This window comes from Aquarana catesbeiana, linkage group LG02, assembly GCF_042186555.1.
Source record: "Aquarana catesbeiana isolate 2022-GZ linkage group LG02, ASM4218655v1, whole genome shotgun sequence".
Taxonomy (NCBI): Eukaryota; Metazoa; Chordata; class Amphibia; order Anura; family Ranidae; genus Aquarana; species Aquarana catesbeiana.
This window is the reverse complement of record NC_133325.1, coordinates 133,229,821-133,249,405: the sequence shown is the minus strand read 5'-3', so window position 1 is coordinate 133,249,405 and position 19,585 is coordinate 133,229,821. Positions and strand designations below refer to the sequence as shown.

At 41.1% G+C, this 19,585-nt stretch overlaps 1 protein-coding gene across 2 annotated transcripts in view; it reads right to left on the bottom strand.

Annotated features, from left to right (window-relative positions):
• Window positions 1–19,585, bottom strand: part of ARHGAP20 (Rho GTPase activating protein 20) — a 217,869-nt gene that overhangs the window by 13,443 nt on the left and 184,841 nt on the right. For both annotated transcript variants that reach the window (XM_073613484.1, XM_073613485.1), the window contains 3 exons: window positions 17,977–18,165; window positions 7,084–7,262; window positions 476–637 (listed from right to left, as the gene is read on the bottom strand). In XM_073613484.1, the coding sequence (XP_073469585.1) occupies window positions 476–637; window positions 7,084–7,262; window positions 17,977–18,165 (530 nt within the window). The remainder of the gene's footprint in view (window positions 1–475; window positions 638–7,083; window positions 7,263–17,976; window positions 18,166–19,585) is intronic.

Genomic DNA, 19,585 nt, shown 5'->3' with positions numbered 1-19,585 from the left:
AAGCTCAACTCAAGGTAAACAGTACATTCACAAATAAAATGGTGGTCTCTTATGCCATAAATTCCTACTTCCGCCTGTCAGCGGTGATGTATACTGGGCTACGCAGGGGCAGCTCAGAGTACGTTACCGTACCAACTCGGTTACATGGTGATGTGACTCCTGTGTGCAGGAGTGACGTCATCGCGCCATTTAGGTGGCCAAACAGAGTGAACCCAGTTGGGAGACTGGGTAAAGATGACCGCGCCCCTCGCACTGACAGCGCAGTGCTAAAGGTCTTCCTTTGACAGGTAAGTCTGTCATAATGTGCATACTAACACATGATGGCATAAAGCTAGAGGGGACCCGATTAAAAAAAATTAACATATTTTCTACCGCTTTAAGTAAACATAAATACAGCCCTAGGAGAGACCAGGAAGGCAGATGAGATAAGCCAAATTCTAGAGGGCAATATAGATCAAGTCTCATCCTTTCATACCTTCAGCACTGAAGCGGTGACAAAGATAGATTCACAAGCAAAGTCAACATGGAATCCTGCATTGAGCCTCTCCTTCATTTCCTTACAGGATTTTGCATTTGCTGAACGCCTGAAGATGCCTCTTGTGAATGGTCCATCTTGGCAAAGCACAGAGAGCATATCCTAAAGAAAAAAAAATGTATATGCATTATCAATGTAGCACCCTCTAGTGTGTTAGATGTAAATAGGTTAGTTGTTAGAGTACACAAATTGGCTTGGCTGAGAGCCAGGCCTGGGTTGTGAATCTGGGTTAGGGTTTAGTGACTCAGGGAGGCTAGATGACTCATTCAGACAGCTCTTCTGGTGCCTCTTCCTGTTTTCTGGGGCCTTGGAGAAGGTTCTAGATGTAGTGGGTGGATGCTAGGAGGGGATGTTTGGAATATTTATGAGGGCTCAACCAATCCCATAAATAGACATGGGCCATAAAAGCTGGGGGCAGAGCTTACCTCATAAATAGACATGGGCCATACCAGCAGGGGAGTCAGGTGGAAGATGGAGTGCTAAAGGAGGCCGTCGGAGGTCCTTGCAGGGCGCCCCCTAGTCTGGGGGTGACCTTGGGTCTGGGGCTCAGGTGCTGGAAGGATTCCCCACAGCACACAGAGAAACCCATTCCTGGAGGCATGGGAGTAAGGAGAGAGGACAGCCAGAGCAGGTCAGCATGTCTGGGAGATCTCCCGAGAAGTCAGCAGGGTTGGCTGGCGAGTGTTCAGTCTGGGAAGACTGTAGAGAGAGTGTCAGTCTGGGAGGACTGCGGGAGAAGTTATCCTGGAGGGCTAGTGAAAGGGGCAGCTGCAACCAGGCAATGCTTGAAATGGTGGTGCTGGGATCAGTAGCCACAGGATTGATTAATGCTGGACACTGAACTTTTGCTATGGGGCCTCTGGTTCCTGCCATTAACAGGCTATTGCTCAAAAATTTGACTGCCTTTTCAGATCTCTACAGTGTACCAGCTGGGTTCTGCAAGCACATGAGTGGTGAAGGAAGAGTGGCGTGTATATAGGATTGTATATAGGAAGTGTTGTCCCAGAAATTGTTTGAAGTCAAGTGAGCATCCCAAAATTTCCCATCCCTATTTAAGTCTATATCCCTCAGTAAAACGAAAAAAAAAATAAAAGAAAAAAAACAAAGTCAAAGACTGTTCCCTGACTCTAGAGTGACTGTGGAAATTAGGTGCCCCTGGCTGTACAGGGTGGGGGATCCCAGTTACTAGCAGTCCTCAAGGGGGCTGTATTTCAGGGCTGTGCTCAGCCCTTCCTTCTCTGAGCTGGCCGCTCAGCTGTTGGCTAATTGACAACTCCTATGTCTCTACAGTGACTCACCTGTTGATGATATCCTGCTTGTCAATCCTGCCTACTTAAGCTGTCCAGTCCAGACGATCTCTGCCTTCACCTTGGTCACATCTCTAGAGACGCTCTCCTGTGTTCCTGTTAAAGACTTGCTTGGCTGACATTCCTTCTGGCTCCAGATCCTGCTTGCTGTTCTACTACGCTGTTCTCTGACTCCCTGACGTTTTGGCTTGTCTGACTATACGTTCCGATTCCTGAACTCTGGCTATGTTTTGACTATGTTTACCCTGTTTACCTTTTTTATTATTATAAAACAAGTGTGATTTAACTGTACTTCTGTACTTCTGTCTCAGTCTGATTCATGATTTCTGACAGTGTGCTACATCAACTTTTTAAATATTTAACATTATCTCTCCTTGTAGTCAGTATGGACAATGTTAATTCAGTCTATAACATGTATGTCAAGTTAAGCTATGTAGGTCGGGAATGTACATTGTTTTAAGAAAATGAGAAATGAAATGATTAAAGTGTTACTAAACCCACAACAGTAAAATCTGTCTGTATATGCAGCATAGCATGCTTGTTATACTCACTGTGGAACTTAAGGGGTTAATCCTCTGCACTGTGTAAAAAGGCTGTTTTATCCTGTATGCACAGATCTTTCCCTCCTGCACTGTCTATCTGGGGAAAGCCAGCTAACACAGGTAGGGTAGCCAACCTGCACACGCTCAGTTGTGTCTTTTATGCTGGAGAGAATAATTACTTGTTCTCAGAGATAGCCAGGTCACATGATATTGACATCACACATGCGGGAGTGTATACAGGCTGCAGTGGAAATCTCCTCGTGCCTGAACTCTCAGCACTGGAGAAACTGTGCAGTTTATCAAGTAACCGTGGTATACAGACCAGCCAAAAAGGTATATAGTGGCAATATTTTAATGTAAAAAGAAGATTTATAAGCTGTAGGCACTTTGGGGGGTGGATGAACTATTTTCATGTTACTGGGTTTAGTAACACTTTAACTGTTTTCTGGAAATCCTCCAGTACTCTTAAGGTTTGTCACTAAGTTTTATAAATCAAAAGGGGGTTTACATGTGTCTTTCAGGAGACTTCTGTATAATTAAGTGTCAGTCCCAACCGTCTGGACTGCTACTAGGCTTCCATTACTAGAAAACTGAATGTACAGTGCATCCGGAAAGTATTCACAGCTCTTCACTTTTTCCACATTTTGTTATGTTACAGCCTTATTCCAAAATGGATTAAATTAATTATTTTCCTCAACATTCTACAAACAATACCCCATAATGACAACGTGAAAGAGGTTTGTTTGAAATCTTTGCAAATTTATCAAAAGAAAAAAACGAAAAAAATCCCATGTACATAAGTATTCACAGCCTTTGCCATGACACTCAAAATTGAGCTCAAGTGCATCCTGTTTCCACTGATCATCCTTGAGATGTTTCTTCAACTTGATTGGAGTCCACCTGTGGTAAATTCAGTTGATTGGACATGATTTGGAAAGGCATACACCTGTCTGTCTATATAAGGTCCCACAGTTACTAGTGCATGTCAGAGCAAAAACTAAGCCAGGAAGTCCAAGGAATTGTCTGTAGACTTCCGAGACAGGATTGTATTGAGGCACAGATCTGGGGAAGAATACAGGAACATTTCTGCAGCATTGCAAGACCCAATGAGCACAGTGGCCTCCATCATCTGTAAATGGAAGAAGTTTGGAACCACTAGGACTCTTCCTAGAGTGGGCCGCCAGGCCAAACTGAGCGATTGGGACAGAAGGGCCTTAGTCAAGGACATGACCAAGAACCCGATGGTCACTTTGACAGAGCTCCAGTGTTTCTCTGTGGAGAGGGGAGAACATTCCATAAGAACAACCATCTCTGCAGCACTCCATCAATCAGGCCTGTATGGTAGAGTGGCCAGACGGAAACAACTGCTCAGTAAAAGGCACAAGACAGCCCACCTGGAGTTTGCCAAAAGGCACCTGAAGGACTCTCAGACCAAGAGAAACCAAATGATCTGGTCTTATGAAACAAAGATTGGCCTGAATGGCAAGTGTCATGTCTGGAGGAAACCAGGCACCGCTCATCACCTGGCCAATACCATCCCTAAAGTGAAGCATGGTGGTGGCAGCATCCTGCTGTGAGGATGTTTTTCAGCAGCAAGAACTGGGAGACTAGTCAGGATTGAGGGAAAGATGAATGCAGCAATGTACAGAGACATCCATGATGAAAACCTGCTCTGGACCTCAGACTGGGGCAAAGGTTCATCTTCTAACAGAACAACGACCCTAAGCACACAGCCAAGTTAACAAAGGAGTGGCTAAGGGACAACTCTGTGAATGTTCTTGAGTGGCCCAACCAGAGCCCAGACTTGAACCCGATTGAACATCTCTGGAGAGATTTAAATATGGCTGTGCACCGATGCTGCCCATCCAACCTGATGGCTCTTAAAGGTCCTGCATAGAGGAATGGGAGAAACTGCCCAAAAATGGTGTGCCAAGCTTGTAACATCATACTTAATAAGACTCGAGGCTGTAATTGGTGCCAAAGGTGCTTATAAAGTATTGAGCCTTTTGTGTAAACTTATGTACATGTGATTTTTTTTTATTTTTAATAAATTTGCAAAGATTTCAAACAAATTTCTTTCACATTGTCATCATGGATTATTGTTTGTAGAATTTTGAGGAAAATAATGAGTTTAATCCATTTTTGGAATAAGGCTGTAACATACCAAATTGTGGAAAAAGTGAAGCGCTGTGAATACTTTCTGGATGCCCTGTATCCTAACATAAATAAAAAAGTTGGCTTATGTATTAGTATTTATGGTGCATCAAAGTAAAGACATATTCATAGCTGAATATATTTAAAATGTATATATGGTATGTAGGGGATACAATATTTTCCAAGATACAGCTGAAATCTTCCTATTAACTCATCTTACTAACAAAGTTGTCTCACAAATCTAACGTTTAAAATGTTGGTCCAGCCATTTTTTCTGTATTTATGGTTGATGCTAAAAAATTAAACCACCTGACAATTTTTTAATCTCATCTTATTTTTTAATATACCATCTAGTCTTGTAGTAGATATAACACAGTACCCAGCAGATTTAGGTTTGGTATTAGAGTTTAGCCTATGCTTACACAGTCACGTACAGACAGTGCAGTGATACATCATCTGACATGAACATTTAGCAATATACAACTTAGGAATTTTCTCTCTACATGATTGGCCTTTTCAGAAACAGTGCCAGTTCCTTACAGTCGAGCCAAGGTTTAACGGCAACATTTCTCAGCCACGTACAACACATCAGAAAATTATTGTAGATTAAGATTAATTTATTATTCTAAAAGACAGTCCCATTAACTAACCGCTGTATCAAATAGATATGTTTTCATTGAATCGATTTAGGAATTATTCTCAGTCTGGAGAGGCGACGTTCCATATCATTCCTGCTACCAAGAGAAATGTTCTTCTGTCGTGTGCTGTGTATAAACCTCACAAGGCAAATTAATCAATTAGTAAGATGCCAAAATACCATGGATAAAAAGGCTGATCTAAAGTTGCTGACTGCTTTTAAAACAGATTTCCATCTTCTGTGAGACGGTACAAATAGTTGGAAGTGCTTGGAATTGGTGACAACCTAACCACGGCCAACAGTAGTGTCCTCTAGCAACTAATATCATAATGTACATAAATTCAAGAACAAAAATGGAAAAAATGCAGTTTACCAGTCCTTAGATGTGGTGGCTGCATTCATTCTTTCTGCCTATTTTCTTTATTTTTTTCTAGTGATCCTGACAGTATCACACAACATTTATAATGTTCGCATACTGTACTGTATCTATGAGAGTGCAGTGTTGTCACCCCAGAGCAGGAAGTGTATTAGGAGTACAACCCCCCATCTCCATACCATAGTGGGGAGTTGTTCTTTAGTCCGCAAGGGAATCTTGGCATGGCAGACAACACTGCTTAGGATTTCAGTGCAGCAAAGACAATGTACTGACAACTCAATAAGGATATAAATATGACTACATTTAAACATAACTAGATACTACTCTCTCAGAAAAAGCTACACTACAAGTCTGTATTTAGAAATACCACATGTGTCAAACACAAGGCCCGCAGGTCGAATCTGGCCCTCCAGGTCATTTAATTTGGTCCTCACACCTCTTCTGCAGCTGCACCCCCCATCTGTCTTGGTCATCACCTCGTCTCAGCAGTTGGCAGCAGAGAGGACAATAGAACTCCTCCGCCAGATCCTGCATTTCTCTTTGCAGCCACAAGGAGGCTGGTCTCTGCCCCACCCGTTTCAGCATTTGACAGCAGAGAAGACAGGACTCCTCCTAGAGATCCTGTGACTCTGCAGCCATAGCACCCCTTTGTTTCCGCCTCACCAGTCTCAGCATTAAGCAGACTTCAGCAGCTGACTCCTGCCCCCCTTTGCTCCTGCTCCAGACCCTGCATTTTCTGCTTCCTAGCTCTACCCCAGCTTCCTTCCAGCAGCAGCACAAAGTAGGGGGGGGAGACTCCTAACTTGGGGGCTTGGGAACTTGGGGACTTCTGACGGTGGGGCGGCTTGCTCTGGACATCTAGTCTTACAGATACAACCAGCCCTTTGAGGGCACTCAAAATGCTGATGTGGCCTGCGATGAAATGGAGTTTGACACCCCTGCCCCCTAATAAAAAAAATCAATGGTCCACACATATAAAGTGCATTGATGTGCTGACAATTGTAATTGACAAACCAGTCAACAGGAAACCTCCATCAGTGTTGTCACCCCTTCATACCCATTCCCGTGCACAGTCTAATGCATGCTGTGCCCTCCCTGTCCTGTACTCAGCAGCCCACATATCAGGTAGCAATACCTGCCAGGGTGGTCATAACGACTGCCTGACAGCGGCTCCAGCAGAGAATCTCGCTGTCATCTAAGCACACAGCAATCTGGTGACACATTGCAAGTTAAGCAACAAACTGCCTAACTGCCTTAGACTGAGACTTAGTACCCCCACTGCCCTTGAAGAGTATAAAAGTTGCATAGTGGTCATGTGACTGCTTGATAATTTAATAAAAATGGGATTAGTTGCATTTTATTCATGGTACTTGCTTCCCTTTTTTGTTCCCGGGTAAAATATAAGGAGAAAATAAGATAGTTTACATATGCTTTAACATCTGATACATTTCAGAAGTGTTTTATCATGGGATGAGGGTTGTGTCCGTATCTTATGTGCTTCTTAAGAAGCAGTTTCAGGATTTGCTGCTCACCATTATGGCTTTGGGCAGGTTGTCATTCTCACATATGGTTGGCAATGACAGTCCAAACAGCTTTCCAGGAGTTGAGGAGGTTGGAGAGAGCGGGATGTTGTCCAGATGAGTGTTAGAACCACGCCAAAAGGTCCAGTTTATGATAGACCTCTTCCTTTTAAATGGCTTCTGGCTTGACTCTGGGGAAAAAGTGAAAGCATTTAATGGAAAGGCTGCACTCCAATCAATTTATTATTTGTTTTCTTCCTGGGCAGTGACCAGGTCTATCTTATAAAACACAATACACAGTCCTGCTTTATATCGCCAAGATTTTTTGAATGCGTACCAGAAATGATAGCGAGCTGGATGCATAAAAACCTTGAAATCAGCTTTTCTTTTGACATCTTATTTTGAAAGCAGGCCCTGTGCTAAAGCATTTAATGCTTGTGGGTGACAGACAGCATGTCAATCATTTTAAAGGGACAATTCAAAGATGACCTTCAGGCATAGAACTAAACACACATATGAAATACATATTTGTAAACTGTCTACCTACCAAAAGACTTGTAATTCTGTTCATATGGTTTTTATCCAGGCACCCTGCCAGATAATATAGCCAGGTCCTTGTAGTTAAGCGGTATAGCTTGACTAGGGGCTTGCTCCTGCCTATGATTGGACAATAAATGAGCAGCAGCCCAATGAGGAAGCCATAACTCAACTTGCGCTGCTCTCTTCTCCTGTTATCAAGTTCCAGTGTTAGTTTGACTGCACTATTTAATGCACTAAAAGCTAATTGGTGCATGGTGCTGACACTTTTAGTGCTAGAAGACTGCAAGTTAAAATAACTGCACATTCAAGAGTTTTGGATTTAGATATTCTTTAAATGGTATCCAGAACCTTAGGTAAACAGAAAACAGCAAATATATGCCTTAGTTTCTACCCATTGCTTAAAGTGTCACTAAACCCACATCATAAAAAAATATCAATAAATGGTGTATTACATGCTGTTCATACTCACTAAGTCACTATGAGATTTGTTTTCTGTATTCTGCAAAAAAAAGTGGTTGATCCTGCTGTTCCCTGTCTCCACCTTCTGTTCATGTCCCCAATTCAGCTAGGGATTTTGCAGCTGTGGTGGGAACTTTGCACATGCTCAGTTCTCCCTCCTCTTCCATGCCCACTAACCAGCTAAACACAATGGGGGTGGGATATTACATATGGATTAAACATTTTCCACCCATGCTATAACCGAATGACGGCTACAGCGCGGGCTTCCAGTGCCACGAGGGTGTCAATAGGGCGGCACGCTCTGTGACTGCCAAGACTTTCTGACTCGGGTGATCACAGAACAGGGTAAAGTGACAATCACAGCAGGCTCTTTACCACGTGATCAGCTCTCAGCCAATGACAGCTGATCATGGAAGTAAACAAGCTGGTTATCGTCTTTTTTTCTCCTCATGATCAGTGTGAGGAGAGAAACAGAAAGTCGGTAACCAGCTTCTGTTACAGGGTTCTGTTACATCGGTCTCTGCTTTGGTGCCCACCAGTGCAGGTAATCAGTGCCCACCAGTGCCCACCAGTGTCACCTATCAGTGCCCACCAGTGCCACCTATCAGTGTCCATCAGTGCTTCCAATCAGTGCCAATCAGTGCCGCCTAACTGTGCCCATCAGCGCCACTCATCAGTGCCGCCTATCAGTGCCACCTCTCAGTGCCCATCAGTGCCACCTATGAAAGCCCATTAGTGCCAAAAAGACTTTTCCAAAAAAAAAGCCCATTCGTGCCACCTATTAGTGCAACCTCATCAGTGCTGCCTCATCAGTGCCCACCAGTGCCGCCTCAGTGCCATCACATCAGTGCCCATCAGTGCATATTAGTGCCACCTATCAGTGCCTATCAGTGCAGCCTCATCAGTGCTCATCAATGAAGGAGAAAAATTACTTGTTTGCAAAATTTTATAACAAACTACGAAAATAATTTTTTTCTAAATTTTCGATCTTTTTTTCTTTCTTTAGCAAAAAATAAAAAAACCCAGTAGTGATTAAACACCACCAAAAGAAAGATCTATTTGTGTGAAAAAAAAAATTATAACAATTTTGTTTGGGTACAGTGTTGCATGACCGCGCAATTGTCATTCAAAGTGCGACAGCGCTGAAAGCTAAAAATTGGCCTGGGCAGGAAGGGGGTATAAGTGCCCTGTAGACAAGTGGTTAATGGAGGAATCACTTCCCTTTTATTCTAAGACACAGGCTGGAGAGGCTTGACACAGCCTGTGGCTGGCAGAAATCCACCCACACCATGTTATTGTCAAAAAATAATAAAGATTTCATTTCAAATATGTTTGCATGACAATTATGAACAGTTTATTGATATGAATTATTTATTTTTACTCTGTATTCCAAAAACTTTTTTTTTTTTTTTTTGAACATGTGACCAGCAGCAGAGGACTAGAAACTTCTCCTGCTTATGTTTCCCTGCAGACAGGCTGGGAAAGAGCTGGGCCATGAGACAGCTGTATATTAATTAGGAAAAAGGTACTTAGATGTTTTCTTTCATGTATGTAAATTAAACAGTGTGTTTTAGTATCACTTTAAGATCAGTACTGAATGCTTTATCACAGAGGCCATTTACTAGAGAGATATAACAACTTCATCTCCTTTGCAGCCTCCACTGGAGACTATAGTCTATTACTACAGATACTAGGATAACCGATCAGGAAGACTGAATGTCTGCAATCTAAGCCTCGGCAGATATAAAGCCCATTTTTTTGGCGTGGGTACTATATATTGTTCAGTATCTTAGGTTTACCTTTTACAGACACCAGAGGATATCAATGTATACATACTGACTGCTATGTATGTTCCAAGTATATTCCATTTACAAACACTATATTTTAGTAATATGCTGGCACCATATTTTTCCGAATAATATTTTTCAGAACTTCTAAATAGAATAAAAAACACATTGAGGCACATCCTTTCATATTCACTGACGGCCTCACAAGTAGTTCAGAAAAAGTTGGACCGAGTTTGCTTATATAGCTGAAGGAACTTATTAAATCACTTGAATCTTTTAATATGGTACTGATAAATTGTGATAAATTACATACACATAACTAAACACCAAAGAACAAAATTATAAAACTAGAGTGTAATACACATAATGTAGGAGTATAGGATATATGGTGCCCAATAATTCTTAGATAATGGGTGACCTGATGTGAAAATCTTAATCAGATCCTGTATTTGTTTATTAATGCCTGCCCCCTTCTCCGCCCAATGATTGGTCCTTAACTATGATGGGCAGCCTCACTTATCAATTGTAAAGAGCAGTAGGAATTTGCCCAATGTGTTGAAAATCTAATGCCCTGTACACACGATCGGACATTGATCGGACATTCCGACAACAAAATCCATCATTTTTTTCCGACGGATGTTGGCTCAAATTTGTTTTGCATACACACGGTCGCCCAAAGTTGTCAGAAATCCGATCGTTCTGAACGCGGTGACGTAAAACACGTACGTCGGGACTATAAACGGGGCAATAGCCAATAGCTTTCATCTCTTAATTTATTCTGAGCATGCGTGGCACTTTGTCTGTCGGATTTGTCTACACATGATCGGAATTTAAAGGATCGGACTTTGTTGTTGGAAAGTTTTATAGCAAGCTCTCAAACTTTGTGTGTCGGAAATTCCGATGGAAAAAGTCCGATGGAGCCCACACACGGTCGGAATTTCACCTATGCTGATTTTAATAACTCAGCACTTCAACAATGACCAAAGTTACCTCTGCACTTTCTGAATGGTCTTGCCATCTTCTGGGACCTCTGTGGAGGGGGGCGGAAACGTCATAAGATCGCTGAGCGGCGATCTTACCTGGAAGTGGGAGCAGGTACCTGTCAAAACCAGGTACCCGCCCCCCCCAAATGTGCCAGTGGTGGGGGGGTGGGGCTGCAAACAAGCGGAGCGTCCCCTTTTGGGTGGAGCTCCGCTTTAACTATATATTTGCTTTATGTACTGTATGTATTATATTCAGGACTAAAAATACAATTAGTTGTTTTATTATTTTTTCGAATTAGGTAAATAGAAAATATTACATATGAATAATTCATATTTTCCACCCACAGTCAGCAGTTGACCAGCTCCATAAGAGTGAAAGCTTTCTAGGAGTTCATATACAGTTGTGCAACAGACCTGAATGGCACAGAAAACAAATTTCACATATTGTTGACTTATACAAGAGGGACACAACCCCTCTCCGAGCAGTAATGGGAGTGTATGGCCGAGTCAATTATACACAGGCTGCCAGCAAGCATAATAAACACAGTACTGGACTGGCTTATTAGAAAGCAGAGCATGCTTTGCCAACTGAGAATATTAAATGTTTGCTTGTAAAATAATGGTTTTATGAAAATTATTTATATGTAATTATAGTAAAACTAATTATATAAAATATCGGTCTACAAACTTAAAAAAATCAGAATCAAAGCCAAACTTATTTACTTTTTAGTAAAGCCAATTCAGCAATGGATGAATTCCCATTTGCCTTGCTGAAATAGCCGATAGAAAAGCAAGGAGAGCAAAGAAATAATTTTGCTCCTTGGCTTGCAGGAACGATGGCTTTGACCCCACTATTCAAATTGTGGTGTGAGATTATTTTTTAATACAATGTGTATGTTTTTCCTTAAAAACATCGGGAAAATATTGTACGTATCTCCTTTTAATGGCAATAACATGCCTCATTTGCTCTAGTAAAAGCACACACTGCTGACATCCAAATACTTGCCTTTGTCCTGTGAGAGTATTGCAGCCAATTTACGTGTAAAATAAGAACAGCACTTTTGAATCCACCAACATAACAGCCCCACCAAAGAAAAACTGGCCCAAATCTTTGACGTGTATGGTTACCGCCAAACGTTAGGAAGGACGGAAAATACAACCGTGTTCCTTTAACCCCTGTGGTAACCAAGGATTTTAAAGGCTCTCCATCTTGACAAACAGAAAAGGCTCATGTTGCATGTTCCCCCTGAATATGACAGCAATCAGCCCCATATGTCATTGACAAAGAATTCCGTTTTTTTTTTCTTTTTCTGGGTGTGGTGTTTCTAAGACAGCTGAAATATGAATATCACAGTCTGTTTCTTTTTTCTTTTTATTATTCTATATATTTCAGTATTGGATTTGCACTGCCCCACTTGGGACTGGGTGGAAAGACCTTTACTGGAGGCTTTAACTTATAAAAATATTTCTCTACATAACCCTTCGGTAACCCTCTGACTTTTCAACACAGGAGTACAAAGTCAATGCTGAATTTACAGCGCTGTATTGCGCTTGGTTTTTAGGTGGGAGTTCAGAAACAGAACAATAAAGAATACAAATAAAACGAATAACTTCCTTATGTCACCTAGTCCTTTATTTTACCTTAAGGGCCCATTCACACCTCTCAGTGTTAACACACTCGTTAATGTGTGCTTCGTTAAGGTCACCTATTCACTTTGAATAGGCAATTAACAAGCCTCGGTGCAGGCAAAAAAATATACCTGGCTATTTTTGGCAATGCAGAACACCACAGTGCACAAAGCATCCCAGATAACAAGCAAATGAGCTGGAAGTTTGAAAATGACTTGCTAAGCTATTGCTAAACTTGCTGGGCTTTGCAAGTTTGTTGCACAATTGCAGCAGTTGCAATTGCACTACTCCTGATCAACTTTCTTTGCAAACATTCTGCAAGTCTGCTGCAAGTTCTGGTTCAGTTCTGTTGTGCAATAGTCATTCCACCAAAGGGGTCACTGTGGCTGTTTTCATCCTTGCTCCTTGCTGTAGACTCACCACTGCAACTCTGCTCTCACTAGAGACGCGCCACGCAAACTTGCTACAAATTGGAAAAGTGTCAACTAGAACTTGTGCTTCAAGTGCTCTGCAAATGTACAACTTGCCAGTAAAAAAGGGCAGCAAGTTGATCGACTTACAATTCAACACTGCCACAAATTTGTGGCAATTTATCCTTGCTATCTGGGATTCACACTTGTGCATTGTGGTGTGCTAAAGCATGCATGTATATGGACATGTGTGCATTAGGGTACAAAGGCCATACCATACCATACATTACTTAGTGTTGTGTTAATGTGCAATCATGGCTTTAAACTGATATTAACACACATAGAAAGGTGCTACCCAGATAGCAAGGATAAGTTGCCACAAATATGTGGCAGTGTTGAATTGTAAGTCTTGTTAACTTGCTGCACATTTTCACTGGAAAGTTGTACGCTTGCAGAGCTATTGAAGCACAAATTCTAGTTGACACTTTTACAATTAGTAGCAAATTTTGCGTGGCAATTCTTTAGCAAGAGCAAAGTTGCAGTGGTGGTCTACAGCAAGAGCTCTGCAAGTCTACAGCAGGGAGCAAATATGAAAATTTAGCCACAGTGACCCCTGTGGTGGGATGACTATTGTGAAACCTAACTGAACCAGAACTTGACTTGCAGAATGTTTGCAAAGTTGTTCTGGAGTCATGAAATGTGGACTTGCTGCAATTGTGCAACAAACCTGTGATGCCTGGAAAGTCTAGCAACAGCATAGCAAGTCATTTTCAACTTGAAGCACAATTGCTTGCTATCTGGATAAAATGGCTGTAAATCTGAACTTCAAGCAATGAGTTATACACACACAGATGAAATACATATAATAATGGACTGTTTTACTTCCCATAGGATTGTATTATTCTGCATCTAGTTCTAAAATGTACACTTCTCCATCAAACAGCACAGCTCTATATGGCAGGCCAGAAGACTTTCAAGTTCTAGCGCCCAGCCTGTAACTGGATAGTAAAAGGAAAAGCATTGTTTTTGTTAACCCCTGATCACTGCAGTACAACTGATTGGCTCCTTGGGCTGTTTCTCCCTGTCCCAGTCTAAGCTCTGTTGTACAGGGATTGCAAGTGGCTGATACTAGGCCCATTAGTCCCACAACTCCTTATAGAATCACTTTTTTCTCAGTATGGAATTCTGCCTCAGTAAGAGCTTATTTCACATGTGCATGCTCACAGGTCTTCTTATCATATTCACCAACAAAAGTACTTATAGGTGCAGGTAAATCCATGTTCCTACTGCCTGGACTGCTCAGGGCTGGAGCAGTATTTTTTTGCTGTATTTTGCCCCTTGCATGAGCTTGACCAGAACATGCAGAATAAAGGCAATCCCACAAGCATGATTCAAACATTTAGGCCAATTATTATTGTTTCTATCAGCAGCAGTGCTGGAGGACATAATGGGGTTGATTTTCTAAAACTGGAGAGTGCAAAATCCGGTGCAGCTGTGCATGGTAGCCAATCAGCTTCAAATTTCAGCTTGTTCAGTTAAACCTTGACGAAAAAAAAATGGAAACTGGTTTCTATGCAGAGCTGCACCAGATTTTGCACGCTCCAATTTTAAATCAACCCTAATCACCGCTCCAGTCACACCAAAAAAAACTGTGACTAAACTAAGCAGAAACAGATCTATCTTTAGCATCTGGCAAATGTGGGAAGGCAAGACACTGCGCATGACAATGGACATTATAGATCAACCTTTGTAGACGAAGTTATAATTAGCCTGCTTATGAAAGCTGCTTACCTACTGCCATGGGGCATTGCAATCAAAAGCTGTGTGTTGGCTGCTTAACTCCTTCATCTGTGTATGTTATTGCAATACATTTCTATATGTAAAAGGCTAAAGTAACTGGCTTTACAGCAGAAGATTAAAGGAAAAGTGATATATTGTGAAAATCATATTTATATACAGAACAAAATCCTATGTGCTTACTTGATATGTAAAATAAAATACCATCAACAAGGGTGCAGCAACTAGTGGAACCTTTGTGGGAGGAGGCGAGTCAACTACTCCTTCAGCAGCAAAGGTGAAGAGAGTTTGTTGACATCTCCTGTGCTGCGGCAGAAAGTTGTGTCTACATTGATGGGTGTACTACTCATGTAGGCCTATTCCTACACCAATCCAAAATGTATGTCTTAGTAGGATGGTTTTGTATCTACTTAGTTAAAGTGGTTGTAAACCCTTACATATACCCAGTGAAGGGAAAATTCCTCGGGTAATACACTGAGATGAGACAAAGCCTCCTACATAAGTTGTACCTGTCTATCTGCAGTCTTCTCTTCTCTACATCCCTTCAAATTCCAGAATTTATAAGCTTGCCTGAGAATTCAGAAAAGAAGGGGAGTAGAGCTGAAGTTACACTCTGCGGAGCTCAGTAAAGAGAGCTCTGAGAGCTGATTGGAGGGGATGGGAGGAAAGGGGAGGGAAGGGAATGGGGGAGCCCCCCCCCCACACACACACAGCACACAGGAACAGAGCTTAGGCTGTCAATCTGCTGGAGATCCCTCCCCTGTCACCAAATTTGTCAGAAGTGATTTGTGCAGATAGCAGAGGACAATGCCCTGTACACACGATCGGACATTGATCGGACATTCCGACAACAAAATCCATGGATTTTTTTCCGACGGATGTTGGCTCAAACTTGTCTTGCATACACACGGTCACACAAAGTTGTCGGAAAATCCGATCGTTCTGAATGCGGTGACGTAAAACACGTACGTCGGGACTATAAACGGGGCAGTAGCCAATAGCATTCATCTCTTAATTTATTCTGAGTAGGCGTGGCACTTTGTGCGTCAGATTTGTGTACACACGATTGGAATTTCTGACAACGGATTTTGTTGTCGGAAAATTTTATAACAAACTCTCAAACTTTGTGTGTCAGAAATTCCTATGGAAAATTTGTGATGGAGCCCACACGCGGTCGGAATTTCCGACAACAAGGTCCTATCACACATTTTCCATTGGAAAATCCTATCGTGTGTACAGGGCATAAGGGCGCGTTTACTCTTCAAAACATGGCTTTGGACACGCTTTTCTAAAGCTCTTTGAATGCCAGTCAAAGCCCCTGTCACTAAATAAAATGGTTAGCTTACAGTTTGGTTTACATCTTGTGCTTGCTTTGCTTCAAAAATTATACTCCATGTCGCTTTAGTGGTGCTTCAAAGCATGCTCAAAGCCTCCATAGAACTGGCAAAGTTCTATGGCAAAGCTCGCTTGAAGCATCTGCAGCTTTTGAGAGGCTTTATTCAGCTTTAGCTTTGCTTTGTTTTGGAGATATTGCAGGTTTCAGATATCAACACACAGACACAGGGAATCTGCCGAGCTTCAGTAAAGCCTTAAAAAAGCACCATCGAAGCACCCTCAAAGCACCACCGAAGCATCAAAAACACATCAAAAAAGCATGTTGAACTGGTAGGCGCTTTAATGTGTATTGAAGTCAATGCAAGTGTAAATGAGCCCTTAGTGCTTTTAATTGAGACAAGTACACACTATAGAAGGATATACTTTGGTCATATTTCATGTCTGAGGTTTACAACCACTTTAATTGTTGTCTGGCTTAAGGGAATGTGAGGGCACCTACCTTCTTTAGAATATTTAGGAAGAATCAAGCAAGTCTGCAAATCCAACCTTTTTCCTTGCTGTCCTTAATATATAAATATAATAGTCCTTAATAAAACTTACTAGAAATATACAGCTCTCCAGATAAGAAGTTATGTTAATAAAAGCATCTGAAACATCCTTTGCATGATTACTAAGCTAGCTTATGATTGCTTTGCACATATAAGCAGGAGGCATGCACAGGTAAATGGATGCTTAAAGTATGTTCTTTCAAATAACATCGGAAAATATAAAGGGGTTATTTAGTTGATTTTAAACACTTCCTGTCCTAGATTGACATGGCTCACTGACTGTGCTTTATTCATTCTCACACTAAGATAGGACTATAGAACACTTCCGTCAGTAGAGGCAGAGAATAGACAAAGAAGGTTGACAAGATTTCTGCCAGGATCAACAGGTAATTCTTTGCACTTTTTGAGCAGATATAACATTGTCATAACATAACTTGACACTTTAAATGATATATTGAACAGACCAAAAGGGACTAACTAAGGAAAATTCATTTTTAGTAATTACATATGTTTTAAAGTATAACAAAAGGTATTTATTTTAGTTTTGGTTAGAGTGGAGAGGGACTAGAACCACTGTCATATTTTACTGGTGTCTGCGCCCTGTTAGAGAAATTCATCCTCTCTACTTGCCCTGTTTGCCGTTATCACCCAAAGTGAAAGAAAATCACAAATTTTAGGTTGCCACCAGAACAGAAATCTTCCAATAATGACACTAGTTCTGGTTACAATCAGTGTTTCCTTCACTTTACAGGAATTTCCTGTCACTTCCTGTTTGGGTATGGGACAAGAAGTTAAGGGAAATCTCCTCAATGGGAACATGGCAAAAAAAACAAAAAACAGATACTTTTAGTGCCTTGGATATTTAAGTCTGCATACAAGCTAAATGGAACTAAATCCACTTCAGAATTTCATTTTACTTGTCTGATATTTAAACTTGTCACAAATATGGAAGCAGGGCATGTATTATTATTGGTAATGCAGTAAACAAACTACAATTTCTTGCACAGTTTTAGACAAAAAAACAAAAATGGTCAACAATTTATTCCTATTTAAATATGATATTTTTCATAAAACCTGCAGGTAAATGATAGGTTCTCTTTACTAGCTAAACTGTGGAATTCTGCCCCTTCCCCTTTTCCTCCACACACAGAAGAATATCAATACAGAAAGAGGAAAACATGTATTTCGAAGTAAACATATATCAGGATGGATTTTTAAATATTCCCTGTTGTGGTAATTGGAAGCGGCCTCAGAGGACGGTTTCCTGAAAATGTTACTTTTCAGAACATGTGTAAAGTGTAAACATGCCGTAAATTCTAGGAAAATACTTCAGGCAGCTGGAATGTGCCGCTCTCATTATGTCAGCCCGCAGGAATAACAGCAGGCTGAAAGGGCCCCTGTAACAAGCAGCACTCACCAGTTAGTGGATGGCATATGGCCATACGGCTGGGCTTCAGTATGAACTGACATTGCATCTCCCGAGGAAACTGTTCCATGAGGAAGGGCTCCTCCAGATTTAAGGGACAGGTAGGCTCCTTCCCTGCCTGAAGTTGTGGCAGTGCGTCACGAATATGGCTCATTTTTATTGAGAATGGGTATTCATGCCCTGAAGAAAGACAGATAAAATTTAGACATCATGTAAAAGCTATTGACCATCAATGTAATATATTATATATATATATATATATATATATATATATATATATATATATATATATATATATATATATATATTCAGTATATATTTTTTTATAATTTCTTTATTTTTCTTTTTATAACAGGAGAAAAATGAACAATCCTTCTGTATACAACATTTCAAATACAGTATATATATTTATATTTATTATGCATCTACAATTAATTATTTATATTATTATAATACAGTATTTATATTGCGGTGACAGTGGTTTACAACGCGAGGACAGACAGTAAAAATATGTAAATAAAGAGTGCAGCCCTAAAAACATAGTTGCAATATATAACACAGTGCATATAACAGGTGCAAAGATAAATAAAGTGCATTCAGTGCAATCAATAGTGTATGAACAATATAGGAAATCAATAGCAAAATAGTGCATAAAGAAGAAATATGCAGAAATTAAAATAAAACATGTACTAATTAAAGTGCAATAAGACCCTTTTCACACTGAGGCATTTTTCAGGTGCTTTCACGCTAAAAAAAGCACCTGAATAGCTCACGAAAACCTATTTTCATTAAAATCAGTGAATGCTTTCACACTGGGGCAGTGCGTTGGCAGGGTGGTGAAATGGAAAGCGCTTCAAAAGTGCTCAGTTTTTTACTGGCAGTTTACAAGCGCCTCAGTGTGAAAGGGGCCTTAGAGCCGGTTCACACGGGGGCGACTTGTCAGGCGACCTAGCCGCCTGACAAGTCGCCTCCCGTTATGTACAATGGAACCGTTCTAATCGGAGCGACGTAAGTCGCTCCGACTTAGAAGAAAGGTTCCTGTACTACTTTGGGGGCGACTTGCATAGACTTCTATACAGAAGTCGTCTTGCAAGTCGCCCCGGCAGTCGTGTGCAGGTCGCCTCGGTGAGGCGACCTGCAAGTCGTGCCGCGTCTAGTGTGAACCGGCACTTAGTACCATCAATTGTGCAAAACCTAAAATTCAGCTAGAGATGAATTTCAAGCATAAATATCAGTGCAATATATATAAAAAGGGTGCAGATCTCTGCAAAAAATCATATGAGACTAAAGTCCGTGTGTAAAGTCCATTGCAAAACCGTGTTGAAATAATGAAATGAATGATCAAGCACCCAGTTGTGTGACACCCATCACCAAAGTAAAAATTGGAGTACAGTTACAATACAATTGAATACAGGAGGAATCAAAAAGCCAAATGTTAGATAATTTAGCTGTTATTGTCTGAGGTTGTACTGAACACCACTGGGTTATATCTGCTTATTATTATACTCAGTGGAAATCAGTAAGGACTGTGACACCTGGGGATAAGTGCAGTACTCAGTGGTCAGTCTATGCTGACCTTTTTCTGCCCATGTGCATACTT